We start from the raw sequence: 22,852 nt of genomic DNA, 5'->3' as shown, positions 1-22,852 counted from the left end.
TGATGAGCACTTTTCTCTCAGGGTAGTTGGTAGATTAAAGTTTTGTTGACTGAATGCTGAAGGGGGCACCTAAGGGATAATTTATTGAATCGATTGAAATTTTTTGCCCCTGTTTCTCTTGAGTAGTGATTAGATTAGTATACTTCACCACTTTTTTCAACGACAAGTAAAGAATAGGAAAACGCTACTTCTCAAATGGAGACTCAAGTTGCCTCCATGTTTTTGTTTTTGTTTTTGAAGTCCTTACTGTTTTGAAGGCTATTAGGAGAACTTCCAATTACAAACCCTTTCACTCATGAGGGTAACCACAGGATTGGAAAAATTTGCTCTTCAGTGAAAATGAGCAAATATGATTGATTTTGATATCGCTGTTTGGGGACTTATATAGTTGATCAAGGTTGTTTCTAAATAGTGTATAAGTCAACCTTACTGATCAGTCACTGCCTCTCAGTTCCTATACACTTAATGAAACCTTGGAGACCTTGTACCAGCTATAATCAACTCTTGAAGATAAACCTAATTTTAGAGTTCAGACTGAATCTACCCTCTGCTCATCTGGGGATTGAAGATAATGACACTCTATTATGGCCTTTGAATACTAGGAAATTTTATGTCTAATTTTGAGTTGCCTAGGCAACACGAGGTTAGTTAAGGACCAAGTTTCAATCTTGGTTTTAAGAACTTAGTTCAGACACACTGCACATAAGTCCTACCCTGATGCCTCGTGGTGGCGTGGAGACCCTTTGTTCTTGAAAACGATGCCAGCGCAGCATGGCTGGGGCAGCTCTCATCGAGCCAGAAGCCTCTTGGATGAGTGTTACGGATATTTTATTCAGGAAGAGAATCGGAAAGCAGTGATATCGTGAGCACTGAATGATGTCACCAAAATGAAATCGACCATATCCTAATGGACAGGAAAAGACTGGCTACCCATTAGTGGGTAGCAAACAAATCAGCATCTGCAGTCCCTGTTCAGTACAGTCATTGGCTAGATGGAACCAAGATCAAAAACCAATATTGAGTTAGCAAAAAGGATAAAGAAAAGATATCACTGGTCAGAATAACAGCGGCTCCCAACTGAGTTGTGTTAAACAAACTCGGCTCTAAAAAATGGGAAACAGAATGAAGTAAAATCTTTGGTTCTGTCTCCATTTCTTATAGAAGTTTCAATTCATTAAACATTTACTGAGCCTACTGTGTGCCAGGCACCAGGCTAATGAGTCCAGAAACTGCTTCAGCCAGCAAACATTTGATCTTTCTGCCGACGGGAGAGATACGTTAACCAAGGGTAGCATGACATGCACTTTGAGAAACATTATTGAGGAGGAGGATGGATAATATTGAGTGGTGTCACCTCACAACACAGCTAGAAACATGTAAGGGAAACAAACCCATGGAAAGCTTGGCACGAAACTCCCCTCAGCCGGGACGTCCCTAGAGTGCATGGAGATGGAAATGGAAAGAGGATATTTGTCAGATGTTAATCTTCACAGTATCTTTTTGTCCTCAGCACTTAGCACAGAACTGCCTCACCCATAGTAGGAGCTTTAAAAAGTGTGCTGAATTGAACAGAATGTGCCAGAACCAAGGCAAGTGGAACCATCCCATTTAGGCCCTGTCAACTTTCTCCTCGATTGTAATATAGCAGGAAAGGACTTTGGGACTTGATGAAATTGGGAATAGCAGCTGATTTCACTAAAAACATATAGAAGAAATTTGTGCTGCCAGTGATGCAGTTTTAAAGAAGCTTTAGGGATGGATTTTTAAAGCATTCTCAAAGAGAGGAAGGTTCAAAAAGAATGAAAAAGAACATAGATGGGATGATACTTCCTCCACTCCCCTTCCCCCCCCCAAAAAAGGGACCCAAGGCCATCTGGAGGTGTTTGCATTCTCTCACCCATGTGAGCTCGGCTCCTTTCACCAAGTGTTAGCATCCACTGAAGCATAAAACAAAGGAAAACCTTTGCCTCCATAAAGTGTGTGCCAGGATGTTCTGTACAGAGTCCAGCTCAAAGGATTATGCCTCTAGTGAAGTTCTCCAAATACTTCTAATTGCAAATGATGTTGTACTAATTGTACCAAGCCCTGGATTATTATAAAGCCCCTTCAGCGAAGTACAGAGTTATTCAAGATCAGTCAGCCAAACAATCCATATTGAAAAAACAAAACAAAACAAAAACCCAAAGCAGATGAAAAATGCAATCACCCGGATTACAACATGTGGTTGGATGGGAAGTGTTGAGTGAGCCCACGCATGTGTGTGTTGTGTGTATGTGTGTCTTGTACAGGCTCTGCAGACAAGGCAGTGAGTGTGGACCAGAGTTACCTAGGCCAAGGAGGTTCTGATGGAACACATTTGGGAAACTGGTTCTGAGAAGCTCATTTTGTTACAAACGGCACATTAGAAATGATTCTGGATTTGCAGCTGGGAGGTTCTGGACTCGGATTCCGCCTCTGCTTTTTCCTGTCTGTTCTAACCTTTGGTGATTTGCTGAATGTGTCTTGGCCTCAGTTTCCCCATCTACAGAATGAGGGATTTTGACTAGATGTGCCCTAAGGTCCTTCCAGCTCTGGATCGCTATGGTCCTATGGTCCTGGTGATGCCATGTGCCTGTGATTCTTGGAATGCCATCATCTAAGCTAGTTTACATTGTAGGAGACATCTAGGACTATAGAAAAAAATGTTCCTTAGAGTAAGTAGACTGTGGCATATTCGGGACCCCCCTCCCCCAAAGTGACTTGTATAATGATAGTGGAGAAGATCCCACTGCATGGGAGAGCTCACCAAAGTGGGCGGGGCTCCATTCTGGTAGAAAGAGAATGAGGGATGACAAAGTGACTTAGGCACATCTGAACCGCATCTCATCTTCGCCAAGTAAACTGCAGTGACTCTTCGTTGCCTCTAAGGATAAAATGGAAAGCACCCAGTGTAGCCTTTATGTCCCTTTGCCACCTGGCCTCTGCCTGTTCTCATCAAACGTTATTCCCCCTCCCACACTCTGCTGTTCCTCTGTCTCCAGCTCCATGCCTCTGTCCTGGCTCCTCCCTTGCTTGGAACAAGCTCCCTGCTCACCTTCCGTGGCCCTGCCGAGTCCCCGACTCCTTTCGAGGGGCACGTTGGCAACGCTTCCGACTTTAAGCATTTCCTCTTTCCTTCCCGTTACTCGTACCCCCTCCCTCCCCAGTTCCCTGGTGTTTAACTATTTTGCATGTGTTCTCTTTATATCCATGTACTGTGTCTTCCCTAGTAGAAAGTAAGCATGTTGTGTAAAAGGATTGTTTGTGTTTGTATCTGTGGTGCCCAGCATGTAGTAGGTGCTTAATAATGCTTGTTGATTGATTGACTGTGAGCAACTGTGGACATTTGTTCAGTGGCTGCTCTGTTTGGGGTATGGTGATAAAGATGAAATGGTCCTTGCCTTCAGGGAACTTATGTTTTTAGGTAGATTATTAAAACCCACTGGGAAATCCAGATCCTTCTGTTTGGCATTCAGAGCTCCCTGCAGCCTGACTCCAGCCTCCTTGTCCAGGTGTAATACACATTGCTGTCCTTCACTCGGCTCTGTGTCTGAGCCACATGTGTATGTGTATAATATGCCATCTCCCATCTCTGGGTCTTTGCATAGGTTGTCTGTTCCCTGTACCTGGAACGCGTTTCATCCTACACTCGACACATTGAACTGCATCACCATAGGAAAAAAATGATCCCATCAGTGAATTCCTAAGAAGGATTGTGTCGTAGCACTTCCAGGAACAATCCCTAGGCTCCAAAGGCAATCCAGATCTCATTTCTTCAGAAATATGTAGGGCATTTTGGTCTGGAGCAGATACTTGTTTCACCAGGAGGAATCATCTGTTTTAGACTTGCCTGGTGCTAGTTTCTGATCCTCCCTAGTTCAGTGTTAAAGATAGAGGCCGGGCAGCAGGCAGTCTCATTTTCCTCCTTCAATCCTTCCTGTTACTCTGTCAGCATAATCTTCTTAGAGTGTAGTCTGATCCCATTGTCTACCAAATAAACCTGTATTTAGGGCCAGTGGGTATCTGAATTGGGGGAATCAGACTCTGGAATTTTATACTAAATAGAGAAGGAATTGATTTGTTTCAGAATTCCTGGAGGCTTGTTCACTGAGAAGTGACTTCTCATGTGGAGGGGAAGAGAGGTTTCTTTTCTTAGGCACTGTTAAAAAAAAAAGCACTTGGTGTTCAAGATTATCTGTTGTGTTCCTTTGAGGGTACTTGTGTCCCTCTCTACAGCTTCCCCCTTAGATTATAAGTTCCTTGAGGTCAGAGACCGTCCATTTTCATCTTTAAGTGCCCGGTCTCTAGCAGTGTGCCTCGGCTATAGGGCTTGGGCCTGGTTCTCTGACTTAAGTGATATAGGAAATTCCCAGGTGAGGGAATGCCCTCGCTCAGTGCCTTTGACAGCTTTTCTGCAATTTGCTTCAATCACTAAGAAGATTAGTAATTTGCTCAGGGTTGTAGGGCTTTGAGGCCAGCTCTCTGTCCCCTACTACACAGTCTTGTTCATAATAAATATTTATTGAATTGAATACGTCTGGGAGAGTTTCTCCTTCTGATCTAAACAGCACTTTGGAAGATGGCCTGTTAGAAAATCGGGGACTGGCCATATTGCCTAATTTAATCAATCAGTAATAGTTAAACATTTTTCTGAATCAAAGAAAGCCTTTTTCTTTCTTTTGTGATTGCTTCTACCACCTCGTCCTGGCGGGATCCAGCATCGGCTGACAATCCGTCTCCCTTGTCCAATCCAGTTAGGAAGTGACAAGAAGTCTTTGGTATCCATCTACCCCGTTGGGTCAGCTTCCTTGTCTGCCTTTCCCAGGAGTTCCCGGTGTGAAAGCCAGTCGCTTGGAGGAAGGTCTGCAGGTGAAACATTGTGCCCTGTCGCTTGTAGGAGAGCCCATCATGTATCCAGAAATCAACCGCTTCCTGAAACTGCTTCACCAACGTAGAATTTCCAGCTTCCTGGTCACCAATGCCCAGTTTCCCACGGAGATCAGGTGAGGTTTGTTTGGGATGGTGATTATTCAGGCCTCTTAGGCCTAGCCAGACTTGCCAATCAAATCTGTGTTTGACTGATGTCCAAACTCTGATTAAGCTACCTTAGTAGCAAGTGGGATGTCTGTTCAATATGGAGTCTATGAGAGAATGACCATTGATCTCTTCCCTTTCTTTTTTTTATGACTTAAAGATTTATTGATTTGTTTTTTTTAATCACTGCCCTTTTCAGGTTGACTTCCTATCCCTCCCTCTAGTAAGCCTTCCTTTTTAATGGGGAAAATAATTCGAACAAAGCCTATTGATAGAGTGATGTCCCTATCTGACGGCATTTACAGCCTTCTAAATTCATAGGCTCCTCCCCATCTCTTCATAATCTCTCCCCTCCCCCCTAAGAAGGAAAGGAGCAAGGTGCCATTCTTCAGCTTTTTGCTGGCATCCAAATTGGCCATTCTAATTCTGACAGGATTTGCCTTCATTTTGTTGTTCTTTTCATTTATATGATAGTCATTGTATATGTATATTTGTATATATGATTCATATATATATATATAATATATTTTTTTTTTATCTGGCTGCTGGACTAATTAATCTTTTGCTTTATCACTATTTTGACTTATTTGTCCTGTAATCTCCATTTACCTACTCAAATTTGGTTACTTCTCCCACCTTGCCCTAATTTCAGAGTGACAAAGGACTGGGATCCCTGCAGAAATTCTAGTAGTGACTGCTGTCATCAGCTTAGCAGGGTCTGGTATGCACTCTGTTCCTGGTTCTGTTGTGTCTAGGGTGTGGGAATATTTTAACTTTAGGCCCCCCCAAAAAAATCTGTATCTTATATACCACAAAGTACCTTGTACTCTGGGAGAGTTAGAATCTTGTTACAATTGAATGAATGAATGAATGACTTATTAAGCACTTACTGTGTACAAAGTACTGTCATCGAATAGCCATCCAATGAGAATCGTCATCCAGCTTCACTCATCCTTTGCCAATTGTCATATTTACCTGTAAAATGTCTTATCTACTTAAAAACAAAGAAATTCAACTTCCTCTCTAAGAAAAGTAGTTCTTAATGGTTTTAAGGAAGAGATTTTAACCGACCTTCACTCCGTTGTGCTGTTTGGTCCCTTATGCTTAGACCAGCTCTGATAATCTCTGTTTGACTGGCCGTGTGACCCAGCTGGGCTTATATCACCCTAAAAGAGGCTGCTGCCCAACCTCTAAAAGCAGTGGCTTTTTGTGAGTACACGGAATGACGACGTTTTGTGCACATTTCTTGAAATCAGTAAATGTGTTTTGTACGCCTGACTGAAAGAGCAGTTTGACCCTTGAAACATGATTTATTCTTTAATATTTGGGGGCTGGCAGACAATGATTTTTATGAGCAGGAGCGCTCTCACAGAATAGTGTGAGGCTGATTTTAAATTTAATAAAATGCATGTATTTTTTTGGTTGGGGGAGGTATGGAGCTGTGATTTTATTGGTGTGGGGAACTCTTGGTTTAGACACCCGCTGCACTGATGCTGATAGGCAGCTAGTGATAAATTAGTTCATTGAATTTATGGCATTAGGCCCAAAGTTTCTGCTCTTTGGATTCTCAGGAAACTGGCTAGACATGGCCCAAATAAGGATGGAAAGACTTGCTTCAGCAGCATGCGGGAAACAGCCCAGGCTGTGGGTCTTAATGAGTATTCCTATTAAACTGAAGGTCCCCGTTCATTGGCTCTTGCAATCCAGCTCCATGCTGGTGTTGTAAAATTCCGTACGCGACCCTCCCAGTAGCCAGTATAAAAGTTAATTAGTGTTCAGTGCCAGCATGAGCCCCTTCATGCAGCTGGTGATTCTGGTGCCTTTTTGGGGTTGGATGTTTGCGGATGTGACTGAGAGAACTTTCTTGTGGTAACCAGCTCTGTGTCATGTGTCATGTTTAATTTTTATGTGTGTTTTTAAAAATAGCCACATTTTTTGGGGGGAGGGGGGAAGGGGTCTTATATGATGTAATTCTCATAATTCTTTTAAAAGTTTCTTGGGGAGCTCAGACTAGTACCAGTGAGGCAGAGCTGTAAAAAGGGCACCAACTCTTCCTATTCGGGGGGGGTGCATTGTCCTCTAGGTTTGCAAGAGCATTTTTAGAGAGATGACTTCCTGAGAGGCCTGACCTGTTCACTGGGCTGGGTGAAAGGGCTTGATGTTGGGTGCACTAGTTGGCACCTCCACAGCCTCCAATCTGAAAGATAAAAGGCTTGGCCGCATTATACTGAATAAGCATGACCCAAAACGTGCTTTAGGACTTTGGCAAGCATAGCATAGGGAGAGGAGATTTTTGTAGCCTTTTAACACCTCTTGTGGGTTGATTTGGTTCAGAGTAATTTACTTTATCCTGGCTTTGATTAAGTCAAAGTAGTATGTGACCACAACTTCTGTGGGCCTCCATTTCTTCCTCTTTGGTGGGGGGAGGGTCTTAATCTGGGTTCATGGACGTGTTTTTAATGTTTTCGTAGCTGTATTCCAATAGACTTGCTTTCCTTTGTAACCCCCTGCATTTTGTTTTATGCATGTGTGGGTCAGTAGGCTTTGCCAGACTGGCAGAGGGGTCTGCGACAAGGGGAGGGTAGAGAGCCCCTGCATAAGAGATGATGTGGTTAGACTAGACTGCTGAGCCTCCTTCCAGCCTCAGTGCTGTCTTCCTGAGAAGCAGATCCCCAGCTGACTGTTGCCTGAACCTGTAACCAACATGTGGGTTTGTGGAGCAGATGGAGATGGTTGAGTCTGTCTGTCTGTGCTTCCTTGTCTTTGGGGCAGGCCTGCTATGGCTCTCCTTCCAGCCAAGCTTTTCCCTCTGCAATTTGAACTCAAGCCCAGAAGCTTTCTCTGAGCGATTATTGCCTTGAAAGAAAGCCTGAGGTGGGTGTGGAATAGTGTACCCGTTGGCTTACAGGCAGGGGCTGCTGAGGATGTACTCTCCTTTTGGGCAGATGTTTTGGGGGGCACTGTGGTCCACCTGGGCAGTAAGTACTGGGTCCTGGCCCCAGAGAGAGGTGGCAGTGGGCAGGAGGAGACAGGAGCTCATTCTTTGCTGAGGGAGGAACCTGGCACGTGTTAAGGCTGCCTGGGATGGGGGCCTTCGTGCTACTTGAATCCCTGGGAATTTTATTTTTATTTGATTTTTAAAAGTAGTATTTGAGGGGGCAGCTAGGTGGCGCAGGATAGAGCATTGGCCCTGGAGTCAGGAGGACCTGAGTTCAAATCGGCCTCAGACACATAACACTCACTAGCTGTGTGACCCTGGGCAAGTCACTTAACCCTGATTGCCTCATATTAAAAAATACAAGTAGTATTTGATGCCTTTTGTTTTTATCTCATTATCATTTCTTAGCACTCTGCTCCCTTCTCTGTCCTGTAGAACCTGCCCTGGAAACAGAAACAAGTAAGCTAAAGCCTTGGCATAGAGCCTGTGCCTGGTCCTTCCCCATTAGAATGGGAGCCCCTTGAGGGCAGGGGCTGTCATCATTTTTTGTTGTATCCTGGAACCTCGCAACATGCCTGGCACATTGTAGTGTCTAATAAATGCACGTTTATTGACTGACCGACTTTGCTACCCAGAGATTGGCCTTTACTATAAATCGGCTGCCTTGTGGTGTTGTTTTTATTTATATTGTTATCATCATCCTGAGTACTGTTCTCCTGGCTCTGCTTAACTTCTCTTCAAAAGTCAATTTCATTAGTATCTTTTGTTTTAGATCACCTGCGTTTTCCAGCGTCTTCCTCTTGCCTCCTCCTTCTCCCAGAGTGTAATCTTTGTTGTACAAGCAAAGAAGAAAAAAGAAAGTAAAAACGATTCAGCAGAACTCAGCGGCACATAGAAAAGTCTGACGTCGTATGAAGTGTTCTGCACCTGTGGTCCCCACCTCTGAACAGCAGGGCAGGGACGTGCCATCTCCTGCCTCTTTCTCAGGGCCCACATTGTTCTTTGTGATTGAGCTCCGCTCAGTTTGGATCGTTTGTTGCTGCTTTTCCCATTTGCGACATTTATTCACCAGTTCTGTTCGCTTTTCTCTGCATCAGTTCTGTGCAAGTCTTCTCGTGCTTCTCTGACTCCCTCGTGTGGGGCGTACGGCGGTGTTCCATGAACGCTCTCCTGGCCGGCGTCTCCTGGAGTCCTTCTCTTCCTTCAGGATGCAGCTCAAGCCTCACCTTCTGCATGAAATGTTTCCAGACCCTCCCGACTGCTGAGACCCTCCCTCCTAGACTCCTCTATTTATAGACTTAGACAGCGCTTCGCTGCCCCCCACCCCCACCCCGAATGCGAGCTGTTTGAGAGTGCGATTGTGTCATTCTTTGTGCTGGTGTCTCCGGCGCCTCCCAGTGCAGTGGCTGGCCCACAGTAGGTGCTTGGTAAATACTCGCTGATTGATTTTCATTCTCATTGCTGCCACTTGACAGCACGCCCTCCTTTACCAGCAGCGTGGAGCGCTGCAGTGACTGCCAGCCTGTCTTCTTTCTTCTGTCCTCTGCCCCTTCTCAGCCGTCCTTCACACAACTGCCAGATTCTGTTTCCTTGTTCACAGATCTGATCGTGTCAGTCCTCATACTCTGAACCTTTCAGGGGCTCCCTCTGGCCCATGGAATAAATCCCAAGCTCCTTAATATGGTCTTTCGTGGTCTTCCTCTCATCCTAAATGCTCCCCCCCTATATTTTATGGGCCAGTCAAGCTGGACTAACTTCCCTCCTTTCTCCCCCTTGTGTGCCTTTGCTGATGCCTTTGCCTGAGGCTGGTACACTCTGATCTCCATCTCTCAGCTCAGATGGGTCCTCCTCCATCCGCCATCCCTCCTTCCAGTCAGAAATGACCTTTCCTTCCTTGGATCTCTCATGGATACTTTGAGCTTCTACCACGCGCTTCTTAGGGTCTGCTTGTGTACTTCCGTCATTTCATTGTGGCCATAGTTCTGTACTCTCTGTAACCTCCAGAAAGACAGGCCCCACCTCCTGTCTGTCTTCTCTCCTTCTGCACTTGATGCCTCCTGAAATCAATATTATGGAATCCAAATGATCCATTTTACGTACAGGATAGGATTTTTATCCAGTGCCTCAGCACTGATGAAAATACAAAGGTGACTGGGACGTGTTAGATCTAATCTGTGCACACACACACACACACTCTCTCTCTCTCCCCATATGTAGCCTAAGAACCTAACTATATAAAACAGTAGTTCACCATGACCTATCCAGTCCTTTTTGCTGTTCTTTGTATATTAAGATGTTTGCTTTTGATGAGCATGAATGAAATGCGCAGTGCACAAGATTTTAAAAATGGCTAGAACAAAATTGAAGCCACTCTTTGGCCCTCTCCTCTCGTGTTCTTCTCCCAGTGTGCTCAGGTTTTTGTGCTAGGCTCATGGATGAGTCACAGAAAGGTGAGGTTTCTACCCAGGTTGCTTGGATTTTAATTACAACAGTTCACCGCTGAGTTTTTGAGCTCTAGATGACTCGGGATTGCTGTGGATAGGTTAATATTATATGCTGATGAGAGGCTCTGAAGCTTGCCTAAACCACATGTAGATAAATCACACTTTCCTCTTGGGACCACTCCCTCTGCCTTTTAACTGCAGGAAGCCCCCGGTTTGTCCTACATTCCATGGCTGCTTTATTGGACTTAAAATACTGAGGCACTTCCTGTGTATCTGAATCGACCGGATTGAAGGCACATGAAAATCTGGTTTGTGCACAGAAAGATTTGTCCCCTTTTCTGAGCCTTTAAATACAGTACAGGAAGAGTTCTGCAGCTTGTGGGGGTGCAGAAAAGAGATGTCCCGTGGTGTGAGTTAACTTAGCTGGTTAAGTGGTCCAGAGAACCCGGAGATCTGAGGTCCGAATGAGCAGCGGAGGCTGGGGGAGAGCCGGGCTAGAAGTTCTGTCATAAGGTTTGTGATTGAACAAGCCTGGTTGTGTAGTTTAAAGCCTGAGGTCATGGAATGGTTGATTCCCTGGGGATGTCGAAACTGAAAATCAGCCCACAGACTCCTGGAGTCAGTCATCCTTGGAGCCAGATGAGATGGTTTCCTGAGATTGGTCTCTGTGTGGTGTTGGTGGAAGGGTCACTGTACAGGGAGGGCAGCGAAAGACCTGTCACTGAAAGCTGTGCCGTCACGGGCCAGCACGAGCTGGCCTCATCACTGTGCACAGGCGCTTCTCGGTGCCTGCTGTGTGCCAGGCACCCAAGGCCACAGCTTCCTCGTCTGTAGGAGGAGGGGTTTGGGTGAGACGGTTCCCAAGATTCCTTTCAGATCTGACACTCAGAGCTGTATGATTTGCTGTTGCTTTGTTCTCTCAGAGAGGCGATGGGAGGCTGTGAGAAGATACCACAGGTGTGTATGTGTGTTTGAGGGGAGGGACTATGTTGTGTTTCCTCGGTGGCAAAGACTGTCAGATAAGATGGGGACCCAGGCTCACTCTGGGGGGGGATTTTCTTACTCTTGACTTATGATCCCCCGACAGGGAACCTGGGAAAATACATGCCTGGTGCTGCCCATCCCTTCTGTCTGGACATTCCTGAGGGCCACTCCTTCCTCACGAGCGTGCATGTGACAAACACAGTGTCAGGAATCTCAAAGAGGTGGGAGAGGACCCAGAGTCACATGGTCCCCACATTTGGGGGCTCCTGGGGTAGAAGCCCCTCCCCGCCAGAGTCCTGGCGCTCTCTCCTTGAGAGTCAATGGAAGGAAGACATTCTGGTTGTCTCTCTCCAGCTTCTGAGTGGTCCTCATCCCACCAGCCAGTTTGGCTGCTACAATCTGTAGCAGTTACCAGAAGATCCTCAATCATTCTGCATACCCTGGGGCATTGACACGTTTATTTTTTCCAGTAACTCAGTTGGCAAGTGGGCGGGGCTGAGGGATGGCCCGGAAATGAGGCCCCTTCAGCTACATCAATCTGTCAGGGATTCCACCGGAAGAGCTGGGAGGAACCTTGGAAATGGTCTGTTCCAGCCCTTCGTTTAACGGGTGAGAAAGCCGAGGTTCACAGACTCCAAGTGACCTGGACTGGTTTACACAGGTCCACTGTAAGTGACTAGCAGGGCCAGGATTTCAGCTGAAATCTTCTGGTTCCAATTCATCTATTTCATTACTGCTCTACGGCCACCCTTTCACCATGCATGAAGTGAATACTCTCACCAGTTACAAACAAACTGGGAACAAAATCTCCAGCTATACTCTGTTTAGAAAAAATATAAAATGAAGAGCAAGGTTATTCTAATGCCCCCCTCCGTTTTTGGACTTACAAAGTTTTGTTGTCTTCATTGATTTTTATGTGGTGGCGTTGGTGTCCCCTCTGGGATCCTACTCTGATGTCTCCTTGTGGCACGGCAGTGACTTCACTCCTTCTTGGAGGAGCTTCCCACAGGGTGTACTCATCACGGTGGATCCTGCCGAGCTGGTTAAGTTTTCCATAATGGGCCCCGTCCAAGGACTCTTGTCCAAAGCCAGCGTGGCCAAGTTTGGATTGGCTTATCAGTTTGGCTGCTCTGTGGTGAATTTTTTGGCCGTAGGAAATCTGGAAAAACATCACACTAAGTTTCAGGGGGTCGCGTTCTGTGTTGGTCCTTCAAGTACCGATTATGTGTCCTGAAACAATGGAGGTATAGATAGGCAGAGTGTATCTTCTTTTTTGGCTCTCCCATTGAGGCCAGGCACTAAGGGCTCCTTTGCTGTTACTCAGATGCCTTCTAGCCTTGGACTCTGTATGTCAGTCACCCTCTTCTCCATGGTCGTCTCTTCTCTCCTGGTTCTCCTCCTGCCTGTCTGACTGCTCCTTCTCTGTCTCCTTTGCTGGATCCTTTTCCAGTTTGCACCCAGCTGACCATGGGTGACCCCAAAAGCTCTGTCCTGGGTCCACTTCTCTGTTCCCTTTGTGATCTCATCAGCTCTCCTGGGTTCAGTTATCATCTCTCTGATGACGACCTTCAGATCTCCTTATCCATCCCTTCACCTTGCTTGCAGCCTCCAGGCTTACATCTCCAGCTGTCTAGTAGACATTTCACTGGATGTCCCATTGACATCTTAAATTCAGCATGTTCAAAACACCTAACTCATCGTTTTTCCTTCCAAGTCCTGCCTTCTTCCTAACGTCCTTTTGACTGTCTAGGGCATCCCATCCTCCCAGTCCCTCAGGCTCCCAACTTAGGGCTCATCCTCAGCTCCTCACTCTCTCTCACTCCCTACGTCCACTCAGCTCCCAAATTCTGTGGATTCTGCCTTTGTCAGCCTTCGCATACTCCACCTTTGTTCCTCTGACAGAGCCGCCCTCTTGGTGCAGGCTCTCAGTCCCTCATGCCTGGCCTGCGGGGGGGGGGGAGGGATCTGTCTGCCTTGAGTCTTTCCCCACTTCGGTCTGTTCTCCATTTAGCTGTCTAAAGCAGAAGTCTGACCACATCACCCCTGAACCCTCCCACCCCCCATTAAATAAACTCCATTGGCTCCTGTCACCTCAGTGATCAAAGAAAATCCTCTGGTGTTTAAAGCCCTTTATATTCTGTTCCCTTCCGACCTTCTCAGTGTTCTTATACTGACTCTTCTGCACATATTTCTGCGATGCAGGGACTCTGGCTTCCTTGCTCTTTCTCCCATGTGACAGTCTATCTGCTGGTTCTGGGCATTTTCTCTGACTGTCCCCCCTGCCCAGAATATTCTCCTTCGTCTGCACCTCCAGGCTTCCCTGGCTGCCTTCAGGTCTTCATTACGTCTCTTCTACAAGAAGCTTTTCCCAGTCCCACTCAAATGCTCGTGCCTTCTCTCTGTTGATTATTTCTCATTTATCCAGTACTTTGCTTGCCTGTATGTAGCTGTTTGCATCTTGTCTCCTCCGCTGGACTGGGAGCTTTTTGAGGACAGGGACTGCTTTTTGCTTTCCTTTGTATCCCCAGTGCTTAGCCCAGTGCCCAGCACACAGCAAGTGCTCAATAGATACACGTGGACTTGACTTGACTCGCTTGTCTCCCTCTGTCTCACTTTGCTCGGTTTTCCATCTCATCGCATTCCTCATATTCGTGGTTTTTATGTTATACGCTCATACGTTGTAGGAATACATCATAATTTATTTAAGCATCATCTGCTTGTTGGTTACGTTGATAGATAAAGTACATTTCCTGCGTGCCAGGCACTGTGCTCAGTCCTGGGGATATGAAGAAAAGCAGAAGACAGTCCTGCCCTTAGGGAGGAGGAAGGAGATACAGGAGAGCGGGAGAGGGGCGGGGTGTGTCTGCAGCAGTGTGGGTGAAGAATGTCAAGAGTAGCATAGAGGCCCAGTTCTGGCTCGGCTTTGTCCCACAGAGCCTGGCATCCCGAAAGCAGAAGCCAGAGTTTCACTAGTAGGGATGGGGAAGGTGGGGATCAGGGCTGGATATAGGATGTGGCCAGGAAGCTTTTTCCAGTTTTTCACTACTACAGATAAAGCAACTGTGACTAATTTTTGTGCACCTAGGTCCTTTTTTCCCTTTTAATTATGTTCTTGGTGTGTGGGGCTTAAAACTGTCCAACCTACAATAAGAGAGACTGAGGCAGAGCTCTGAGCCAATGGTACTTTATCAAAGGGTCCTCAGTCCCCTCTCTTGAAGTGGACCTCAGATCTTCCTTGAGGTCTGCGATGCCCCCTTCTTCCAGGACTTGTATTTATAGAGTTTGACACCCAAATATGCAAAAGAGCCATAGTAGAATACAGACTGTCATTGGTTGGTAGACCTTGCTTTTGAGGGCCAATGGTGACGTATCAGCAGAGGGGTCACAGATGGGGTGAAGCATGGGGCGTCTCTACTGGCTAAGTGGTCATATGATGGTCACCTGCTTATGCTGGACAAAAGAGAATGGTCCAGAGGCACAAAAATAAATTGGAGGACTTTTCATGTGATTGAGTCACCTCCGCCACACTGGGCTTGGTCACCACGACAAGGCAAAACAGGGGTGGAGGGCCTCTAGTTAGCTTCCCGTGATTACACAAGTGATCTTACACTCTGCAGCTTGCAGCTCTGGGACCCCAGTATACAGAACTTACAATCACTACCCCTGTGGAATTGGTTGATACTCATTGGAATAGAGTAGGGGACCAAATGAATGATTTCTCACTGGTGTAAATTCCCAAGACTAGTATTGCTGGGCCAAAGGCGATCGTCCATTTTATGATTATTATTGTATATTGCCCATGGTTCTCCAAAGAGGTTGTTTCTATCAGATGCAATCATAATGATGAAGTAGAATGTTATGTTAGCAGCTCCATGACCATGGGATTTAATCATTTTAAAGCTGTTTTTGCCAATTAATGGGCAAAGAGAGATATTTTAAAACTTTTTAAAAACATGAATTTCTTGATATTGTGGATCTTTCTAGCACCCTGATATACTAGGCATTTTTTGATTTTTTTAAAAAAACTCAGCCCCTTTGCCTTTTGCGGCTATAAAACAATCAGTGCAAAACAGTTGGGAAAAACCACTGTGGACACCTTGTGCTGCCTTCTGTGGCATCTTCCCTCAAAAAATGAGGATATGGTTTTTTTAACAGGGTAATTTACTTTTACCGTGATGAATAGGTCACTAAGTAAGGGCCCCTTAAGTTATGTTTATTAATGAAGTTCTGGAATGTTTCCTTAGCAGCGTGAGCCTTTTCATATTTATTTTACTTATAAGAGGGGCAAAAGTGTTGGATTGCGTTTTCACAGTTCATGTGGGGCAAATGGCTCCATGTGGCACATGTGTGGATAGATTAGGTACGTTCATGTATGCATACACAGAAATGTCTTTCGATGATGCATACCATGGCGCCAGTTGTCATTTTAGTCAATTCTTGTCCTTCTGATTTTTCACCTTTCCCTTTCACCTGGAAAAACAGACAAGCCTATGATCACTTCCAAGGAGGAGCCTTATCAGATTAGGAGGGAGCTTGGAGATACACAGCCCCAAAGATCTCTTGCTATTCAGGGCCATGCTCCATGATAACTTTCAGAAGCTGCCTACCCATCTGAAAGGTATCTCTGCTGTGAGTCTTTCCTTAGCTAATATTTGATAAGTTTTCATCTCAGAAATGTCAACAGGATTAGGAAAACAGTAAAGGGCAGAATCTGTTCCAAGGAGTCTCTCAGATTTTATCTCTTTTCTTTACGACCAGATTTTAAAGAGGTAATATAGTTGAATGTGTAGACCACTGAACTTGAAGTCAGAAGGTCTGGTTCAGTTCAATGAAATTTGGTAAACATTTATTAAGTACCTACTATGTCCCAGGCACTGTGCTATGCCCTGGGGATACAAATAAGAAAAAAAAAAGATAGGTCCTGCCCTCAAGGAGCTAACAATCTAATGGAGGAAGACAGTACACAAAAAGAATCTGAAAAAAGGGGTGGGGCATCAGAGGAAAGATGTTCCTCCGAGTCAAAACCAAGCAGAGATGCTGATGGAAAATGGAAAGTTATCTGCAAAGTTCTGAACCTTCTCTAAAGGAAGACTTTGGGGAGAGTCGAACGCTGCCCCCTCTAATCAGAGGGGAGGGGCAGCTGAGGGACTTAAAGAGGGAAAGGTTAAAGTCTTGCTTCTGCCACTTATTAACTCTATGGCCATGACCATGGCTTCCAACCTCTCTGAGCCTCAGTTTCTTCATCTGTAAAATGCAACAGTATGGTAATAACCAAATGAGACAGGGTGGGGAAAGTACTCTCTAACCCATGTAGCAATAGAGAACTATCACCCAATCATCATCATCCTCATCAATCATCATCAGTCATCACATTTGTCACTAGTAAGCGCCTAGTTGGTTTTTAACTTCACTATTTATCCCGTAGTGTTACCATCACCCCAAACCATAGCATGGATGTTCTGTAGGCTGAACCTAGCACTCAGAGCAAGGCACACTCTCTAAAGATCAGCCTTTTGTATTCTGTACCAAAAGTGTCTTTTGCATCCTTAAAAAAAATTAAAATTATTTTTCAGTGAACAAAGATCTATTTTCCTGTTCCTGTCACCCTTCCCCCTGCTTTTTAAAAAAAAAATTATTATTTATTTTAAGCATTAAAAAAAATTTTTTTGAGTTCTAGATTCTCTTGCTCCTCACCACCCCACCCACATGGACTGAGAAGGCAAAAAATGTATCAATTATACGTGTGAAATCATGTAAAATATATTTCCATATTAGCCATTTCACAAAACAAAAATAATAAAGTGAGAAGATGCTACTTCAGTTTCCACTCAGAGTTCACTAGCTCTCTCTGGGGTGGATATGATTGTTTTTCATCGGGAGTCTGGTAGGATTGTCTTGGATTGCTGTATGGCTCAGGGTAGTCAAGTCTGTCACAGCTGATCATTGTTACAACATTGCTGTTACTGTGCACAATGATCTTTTCACTTTGTACCAGTTCATGTAGGTCGTGCCATGTTTTTCTGAAACCATCCTGCTCATCATTTCTTCCCCCCCCAACAAATTTATTTACTTATTTATATTTAGTTTTCAACATTCACTTTCATAAGATTTTGAATTCTAAATTACCTTCCCCCTCCGCCCCAAGATGGCATGCAATCTGATATAGGCTATGCATGTACAATTATATTGCACACGTTTCCACATTAGTCATGTTGTGAATGATGTATCAGAACAAAAGGGAAAAACCATGAGAAAGAAAAAACAAAAACAAAAAAAAGAGAGAAAATAGTCTGCTTCAATCTGCATGTAGACTCCATAGTTCTTTCTTTGGATGTGGACAGCATTTTCCATCATGAGTCTTTTGGAATTGTCTTAGGTCATTGCATGGAGAAGAGCTAAGTCTGTCAAAGTTGGTCATCACACAGTGTTACTGTTACTGTGTACGGTGTTCTCCTGGTTTCTGCTCATTTCACTCAGCATCAGTTCGTGTAAGTCTTTCCAGGCTTTTCTGAAATCTGCCTGCTCATCATTTCTTATGGAACACTAGTATTCCACTGCATTCATATACTACAACTTTTTCAGCCATTCCCCAATTGATGGGCATCCTCTCAATTTCCAATTCTTTGCTGCTACAAAAAGAGCTGCTATAAGTATTTTTGTACATATAGTTTCTTTTCCTTTTTCTTTGATTTATTTTGGGTATAGACCTAATGGTAGTGGTACTGCTTTATGCCCAGTTTTATAACCCGTTGGGCATAGTTCCAGATTGTTGTTCAGAATGGTTGTACCAATTCACTACTCCACCAACAATTTATTAATGTACTTATTTTCTTTCATCCCCTCCAACATGTCATTTCTGATGGGTGTGAGGTGGTACTTCAGAGTCACCTTTCTCTAATCAGTTGTGATTTAGAGTATTTTTTCATATGACTATAGATAGCTTTGATTTCTTCTTCTGAAAACTGCCTATTCATATCCTTTGACCACATCACATTTTTTTTTATAAATTTGATTCAGTTCCATATGTGTTTGAGAAAGAGGCCTTTATCAGAGGACTTGCTATAATTTTTTTTGATGTTAATTCATTATCTATGATACCTTTTAGCAAAATGTAGTTTCCCTGATTTGCTTCATTCGAGATCATGATTGCCACCCTTGCCATCTTCACTTCAGCTGAAGCATAATAGACTCTGTTCCAGGCCTTCATTTCAACTCTTTGTGTGTTTTTCTCTCCCAAGTATGTCTCTTGTACACAACATATCGTTGGATTCTGATTTCTAATCCATTCTGCTACCTGTTTCCATTCTGTGGGCGAGCTCATCCCATTCACATCCACAGTTATGATTACTGTATATTTCCCTTCATCCCATTTTCCTCTGTTTATTCTTCTCTCTTCCTTTTTATCTTGTTCCTCCTCAAAAGTCTATTTTGCTTCTCACCACTGAATCCCCCCATCTGTACTCCCCCTTAACTCCCCTCCCCCCCAATATCTCTTATCTCCTTCCCCTTCTCTCTCCCTGTTGGGTAAGACAGATTTCTATGTCCAATTGATTTTGTGTGTGTATGATATATATATATATATATATATATATATATATATATATATATATATTCTTTCCTCTTTGAACCAATTCTGATGAGAGTGAGGTTCAAGCATTGCCCTACCTCCCCCATTTTCTCCTCCACTCTAAATATTCTTCCTTGCACACCTTCTTTAGGTAAGAAAATTTGTCCCACTCTACTTCTCCCTTCCCCCTTCTACTTTCTCCTAGTGCATCTCTTTTTCTCACCCCTACATTCTATTTTTGGAGATCATCCCAACATAATGGACTCACACCTGTGCCCTCTGTCTATGCAGACTCCTGACTGCCTACATAATCATAAAATTCTTAAGAGTAACGTGTACCATCTTCCCATATAGGAATGTAGACAGCTTAACTCCATTGAGACCTTTATGACTACTCTTTCATATTTACTTTTTTATGCTTCTCTTGAGTCTTCTATTAGAAAGTCAGATTTTCGATTCAGCTCTGGACTTTTCATCAGGACTGCTTGAAAGTCCTCTATTTTATTAAATGTCCATTTTTTTTTTCCTCACTAGAAGGATTATACTCAGTTTTCCTGGGTAGATTATTTTTGGATGTAATCTTAGTTCTTTTGCTCTCCGGAATCATATTCCAGCTCTTTTGATCTTTTAACCTGGAAGTTGATAAATCTTGTGTGATCCTGACTATAATTCTATGATATTTGAATTGTTTATTTCTGGCTGCTTGCAGTATTTTCTCCTTGATCTGGGAGCTCTGGAATTAGGTTTAATATTCCTGGGAGTTTTCATTTTGGAATCTTTTTCAGGAGGTAATTGATAGATTTCTTTCAATTTCTATTTTACCCTCTGGATCTAAGATATTAGGGCAGTTTTCCTTCTTAATTTCTTGAAAGATGATGTCTAGGCTCTTTTTTGGATCATGACTTTCAGGTAATTTAATAATTCTTAAACTATATCTTTTTAATTTATTTTTCAGATCAGTTGTTTTTTCCAATGGGATATTTCATATTTTCTTTTTTCATTCTTTTGATTGTGTTTTATCATTTCTTGATGTCTCATGGAGTCATTAGCTTCCACTTGCTCAGTTCTGATTTGGAATTATTTTCTTCAGAGGGTCTTTATATCTTTTTTTGCATTTGGCCTATTCTGCTTTTTAAAGAGTTGTTTTCTTCACTGAATTTTTATGCCTGTTTTTTTTTTATGAATAGGCCAATTCTGTTTTTTAAGGTGATATTTTCTTCAGTATTTTTTGTGCCTCTTTTATCAAGTTGTTAATTCTCTTTTTATAATTTTCTTGCATCACTCCTTTTCCCAATTTTTCCTCTGCTACTCTTATGGCTTTCTTCAACTCTTCCAGGAATTCTTTTTTTTTTTCTTTTTGGCTAGGCAATGGGGTTAAGTGACTTCCCTAGGGTCACACAGCTAGTAAGTGTCAAGTGTCTAAGGTCAGATTTGAACTCAGGTCCTCATGACTCCAGGGCCAGTGCTGTATCCACTGCGCCACCTAGCTGCTCCAGGAATTCTTGCTTGTCTTGGGTTCAGTGAATATTTTTCTTTGATGCTTTGCTTGTAGCTGTTTTCACATTGTTGTCGTTTGAGTTTGTGTTGGTCTTCCCTGCCACAGTATAGTTTTCTATGGTGAAGTTATTTTATTTTTTTGTTATTGATTGTTAATTTCCCCAGCCTATTTCTTCACTTGTAACTTTATGTTAAAGTTGACTCTGTTCATCCTAGGGTTGGGGAGGTACTGTGCCAAGCTTCAGGCTCTTTTTGTGTTGCCGTTTTCAGAGCTAGTTCTAGGGGTCTGCGAATTTTTGGTGTTTCCAAGTTGGTGTGCTCTGGGGACAGGAATGGTCACTGCTCTCTTGGCCTGTGTTCTGGTCTTTAGCAAAGAAGGACCCCTACTCCTCTGCAGCTACAAGTACTAGCACTCCTCTTGTCTCTGGAACAGTGACCAGGGCCCCTGTTCCCTTGTGACTGACCATAAATGCTCCTCTCTGCCCTGGAACTGTGACCCAGAACTGCTTATGGGCAGCAGAGTTGCCAATCAGTGTCAACTGCAAAGGGTCCCCTGTAATCTCTTTCTGACCATTCCTTTTCCCAACTCTGAGACTTTCTGAAGCTGCTGTTGCCGCTGTCATAGACTCCTTAGTGTTATAGACCTTGCCTGTGGACCTCTTAGGTTGTCTGAGGTGGGAAAAATGTCTGCTTCTGACCTGTTGTTGGCTCTGCCCCTCCGAAATCTGATGGAGGCCTTCTTCTAAAGTTGCTTGGAAGGGAGCGTTGGGGGAGTCCGGCTGAGCTCTGCCTTGGAGCTCTGCCCTCTTGGCTCTGCCTTCAGAGTCCCCCCTGCTTTAAAAAGGAAAAGAGAAACTGAACCCCTCATCACACATATATATAGAACAAGTCCGTCGACCACAACCGGAAATGTCCATCTCCTTCTGGCCCTGAGTCCATCACCTTTGTCAGGAGCTGGGTCCTTTTGATCCGGCTGTGGCATGGACTTCTTGTGCTGCCGCCCCAGTTGTGGGACAAGCAGGCCTCCCCTGAATTAGTCTGTCCAGCCGGTGCTTTTCCTGAGCCCTGCCATTCTGGGTTTTAGCTCTTTGGAGTTCTTGGAGGTTTTGGCTCAGACCACATACCTTTTATCTATGGAAGGTGCCACCCCTAAGTGGCCTTGGGAGCAACTCCTATGCCCGTTGTCCTCATAAGTACCCTCAGCTACCCCAGACTCCCATCAAGTCTCACTTTCTGCAGGGACCAGACTCTAACACGGGGACTCTGGTTGTAAAGATATGAGACAGCAAAATATCTCGTGATGCCACTTGGGAACGCCTTGCTTCCTCCGCCTCTGAGAGGCACGTGAGCTGAGAACATGTGACTTTTTATCCCTTAAATCTCCAGTGTCATGCTGTCTACCTGTAGCCTCCCTTCCATGTCCCATCATTACCCTGAGAGAGCAGCACGTATTTGCCACTCCTAACGATAATGGAGAACATCATTCCATTTTTCGCCTCACCTGTTAGTGCCCGAATTGTTATGCCAGCCTAAGTCATGGTTGCATCTGGCTTGGCAGCTCTCCAAACACAGCTGTGTCCCTGCCCTAAAGAAGGTCACAGTCCAGGGAGGTGCCTGCAGCAGCCCCTTTCCTCGTTAGGCTTCGCTATCTGTGGCCTAGTTTTTACTCATGACCAAATGAGACTGAATGGGGAAAGTTTTCTCTAATCCTTGTAGCAATAGAGAATCATCACCTAATCACCACTGTCATTGCCTTCATGAGCGGGAATTGCATAGTTGGTCTTTTACTTCAGTTTCTTTCCACCGACCAGTGAAACTGGGGACATCATCGTCCTGTTTGTGGCCATATCCCCCATGGGATGGCAGACAACCCAGGGTCTTGAATGGTAGCGAAAGCATCGGTCTTGCTGTTGCCATATGTTCACAGAATAAATGACTGTGAGCGACTCCGTGACTTCAGTTTATCAGTGTGCACGTCATTGAAACAATCGTGCTCAGATCTGTAAGTTTTTTTTTTAATGGAGATTGGCTTTTGGTTTGGGAACCTTGCTGTCCTTTTTCTGTGCTCCTCATTCATTTATCCCAGGGATCACCTGTAAGCAGGTCTTAAATGTAAAGTTCTATAAACGTTTTGAGAGCCTGTCACATAGGTGTTAAATATAACTGTATGGGACATTATGGTAATTTTCAGATTGTACTTTTTAATTAAAATGATTTTGTTCTGTCTTTTGGATTACAATAATAAGGCAAGACAGGCAAATGAATAGCTTCTTCCTCATGAATAGCAGTGAGGCAATTGCTAGGCAGAGACGAAATCAGGGAGGCTCAGCCTATTCCCTTCAGACCTTCTCTTCCTTCTGCTGGCAGCCA

The 22,852-nt window shown here is 44.2% G+C and overlaps 1 protein-coding gene across 1 annotated transcript in view; it reads left to right on the top strand.

The window, feature by feature from the left end:
* The window catches only part of LOC110222093 (S-adenosyl-L-methionine-dependent tRNA 4-demethylwyosine synthase TYW1), a 244,141-nt gene that overhangs the window by 102,629 nt on the left and 118,660 nt on the right, over positions 1 to 22,852 (top strand). Inside the window, 1 exon segment of the mRNA XM_078154729.1 lies at positions 4,844 to 5,021. Coding sequence (XP_078010855.1) covers positions 4,844 to 5,021 — 178 coding nt within the window.

The sequence above is a fragment of the Phascolarctos cinereus genome, unplaced genomic scaffold (assembly GCF_003287225.1).
Source record: "Phascolarctos cinereus isolate Bilbo 61053 unplaced genomic scaffold, phaCin_HiC Scaffold_5;HRSCAF=322, whole genome shotgun sequence".
Taxonomy (NCBI): Eukaryota; Metazoa; Chordata; class Mammalia; order Diprotodontia; family Phascolarctidae; genus Phascolarctos; species Phascolarctos cinereus.
This window is presented reverse-complemented; position numbering and strand designations above follow the sequence as displayed.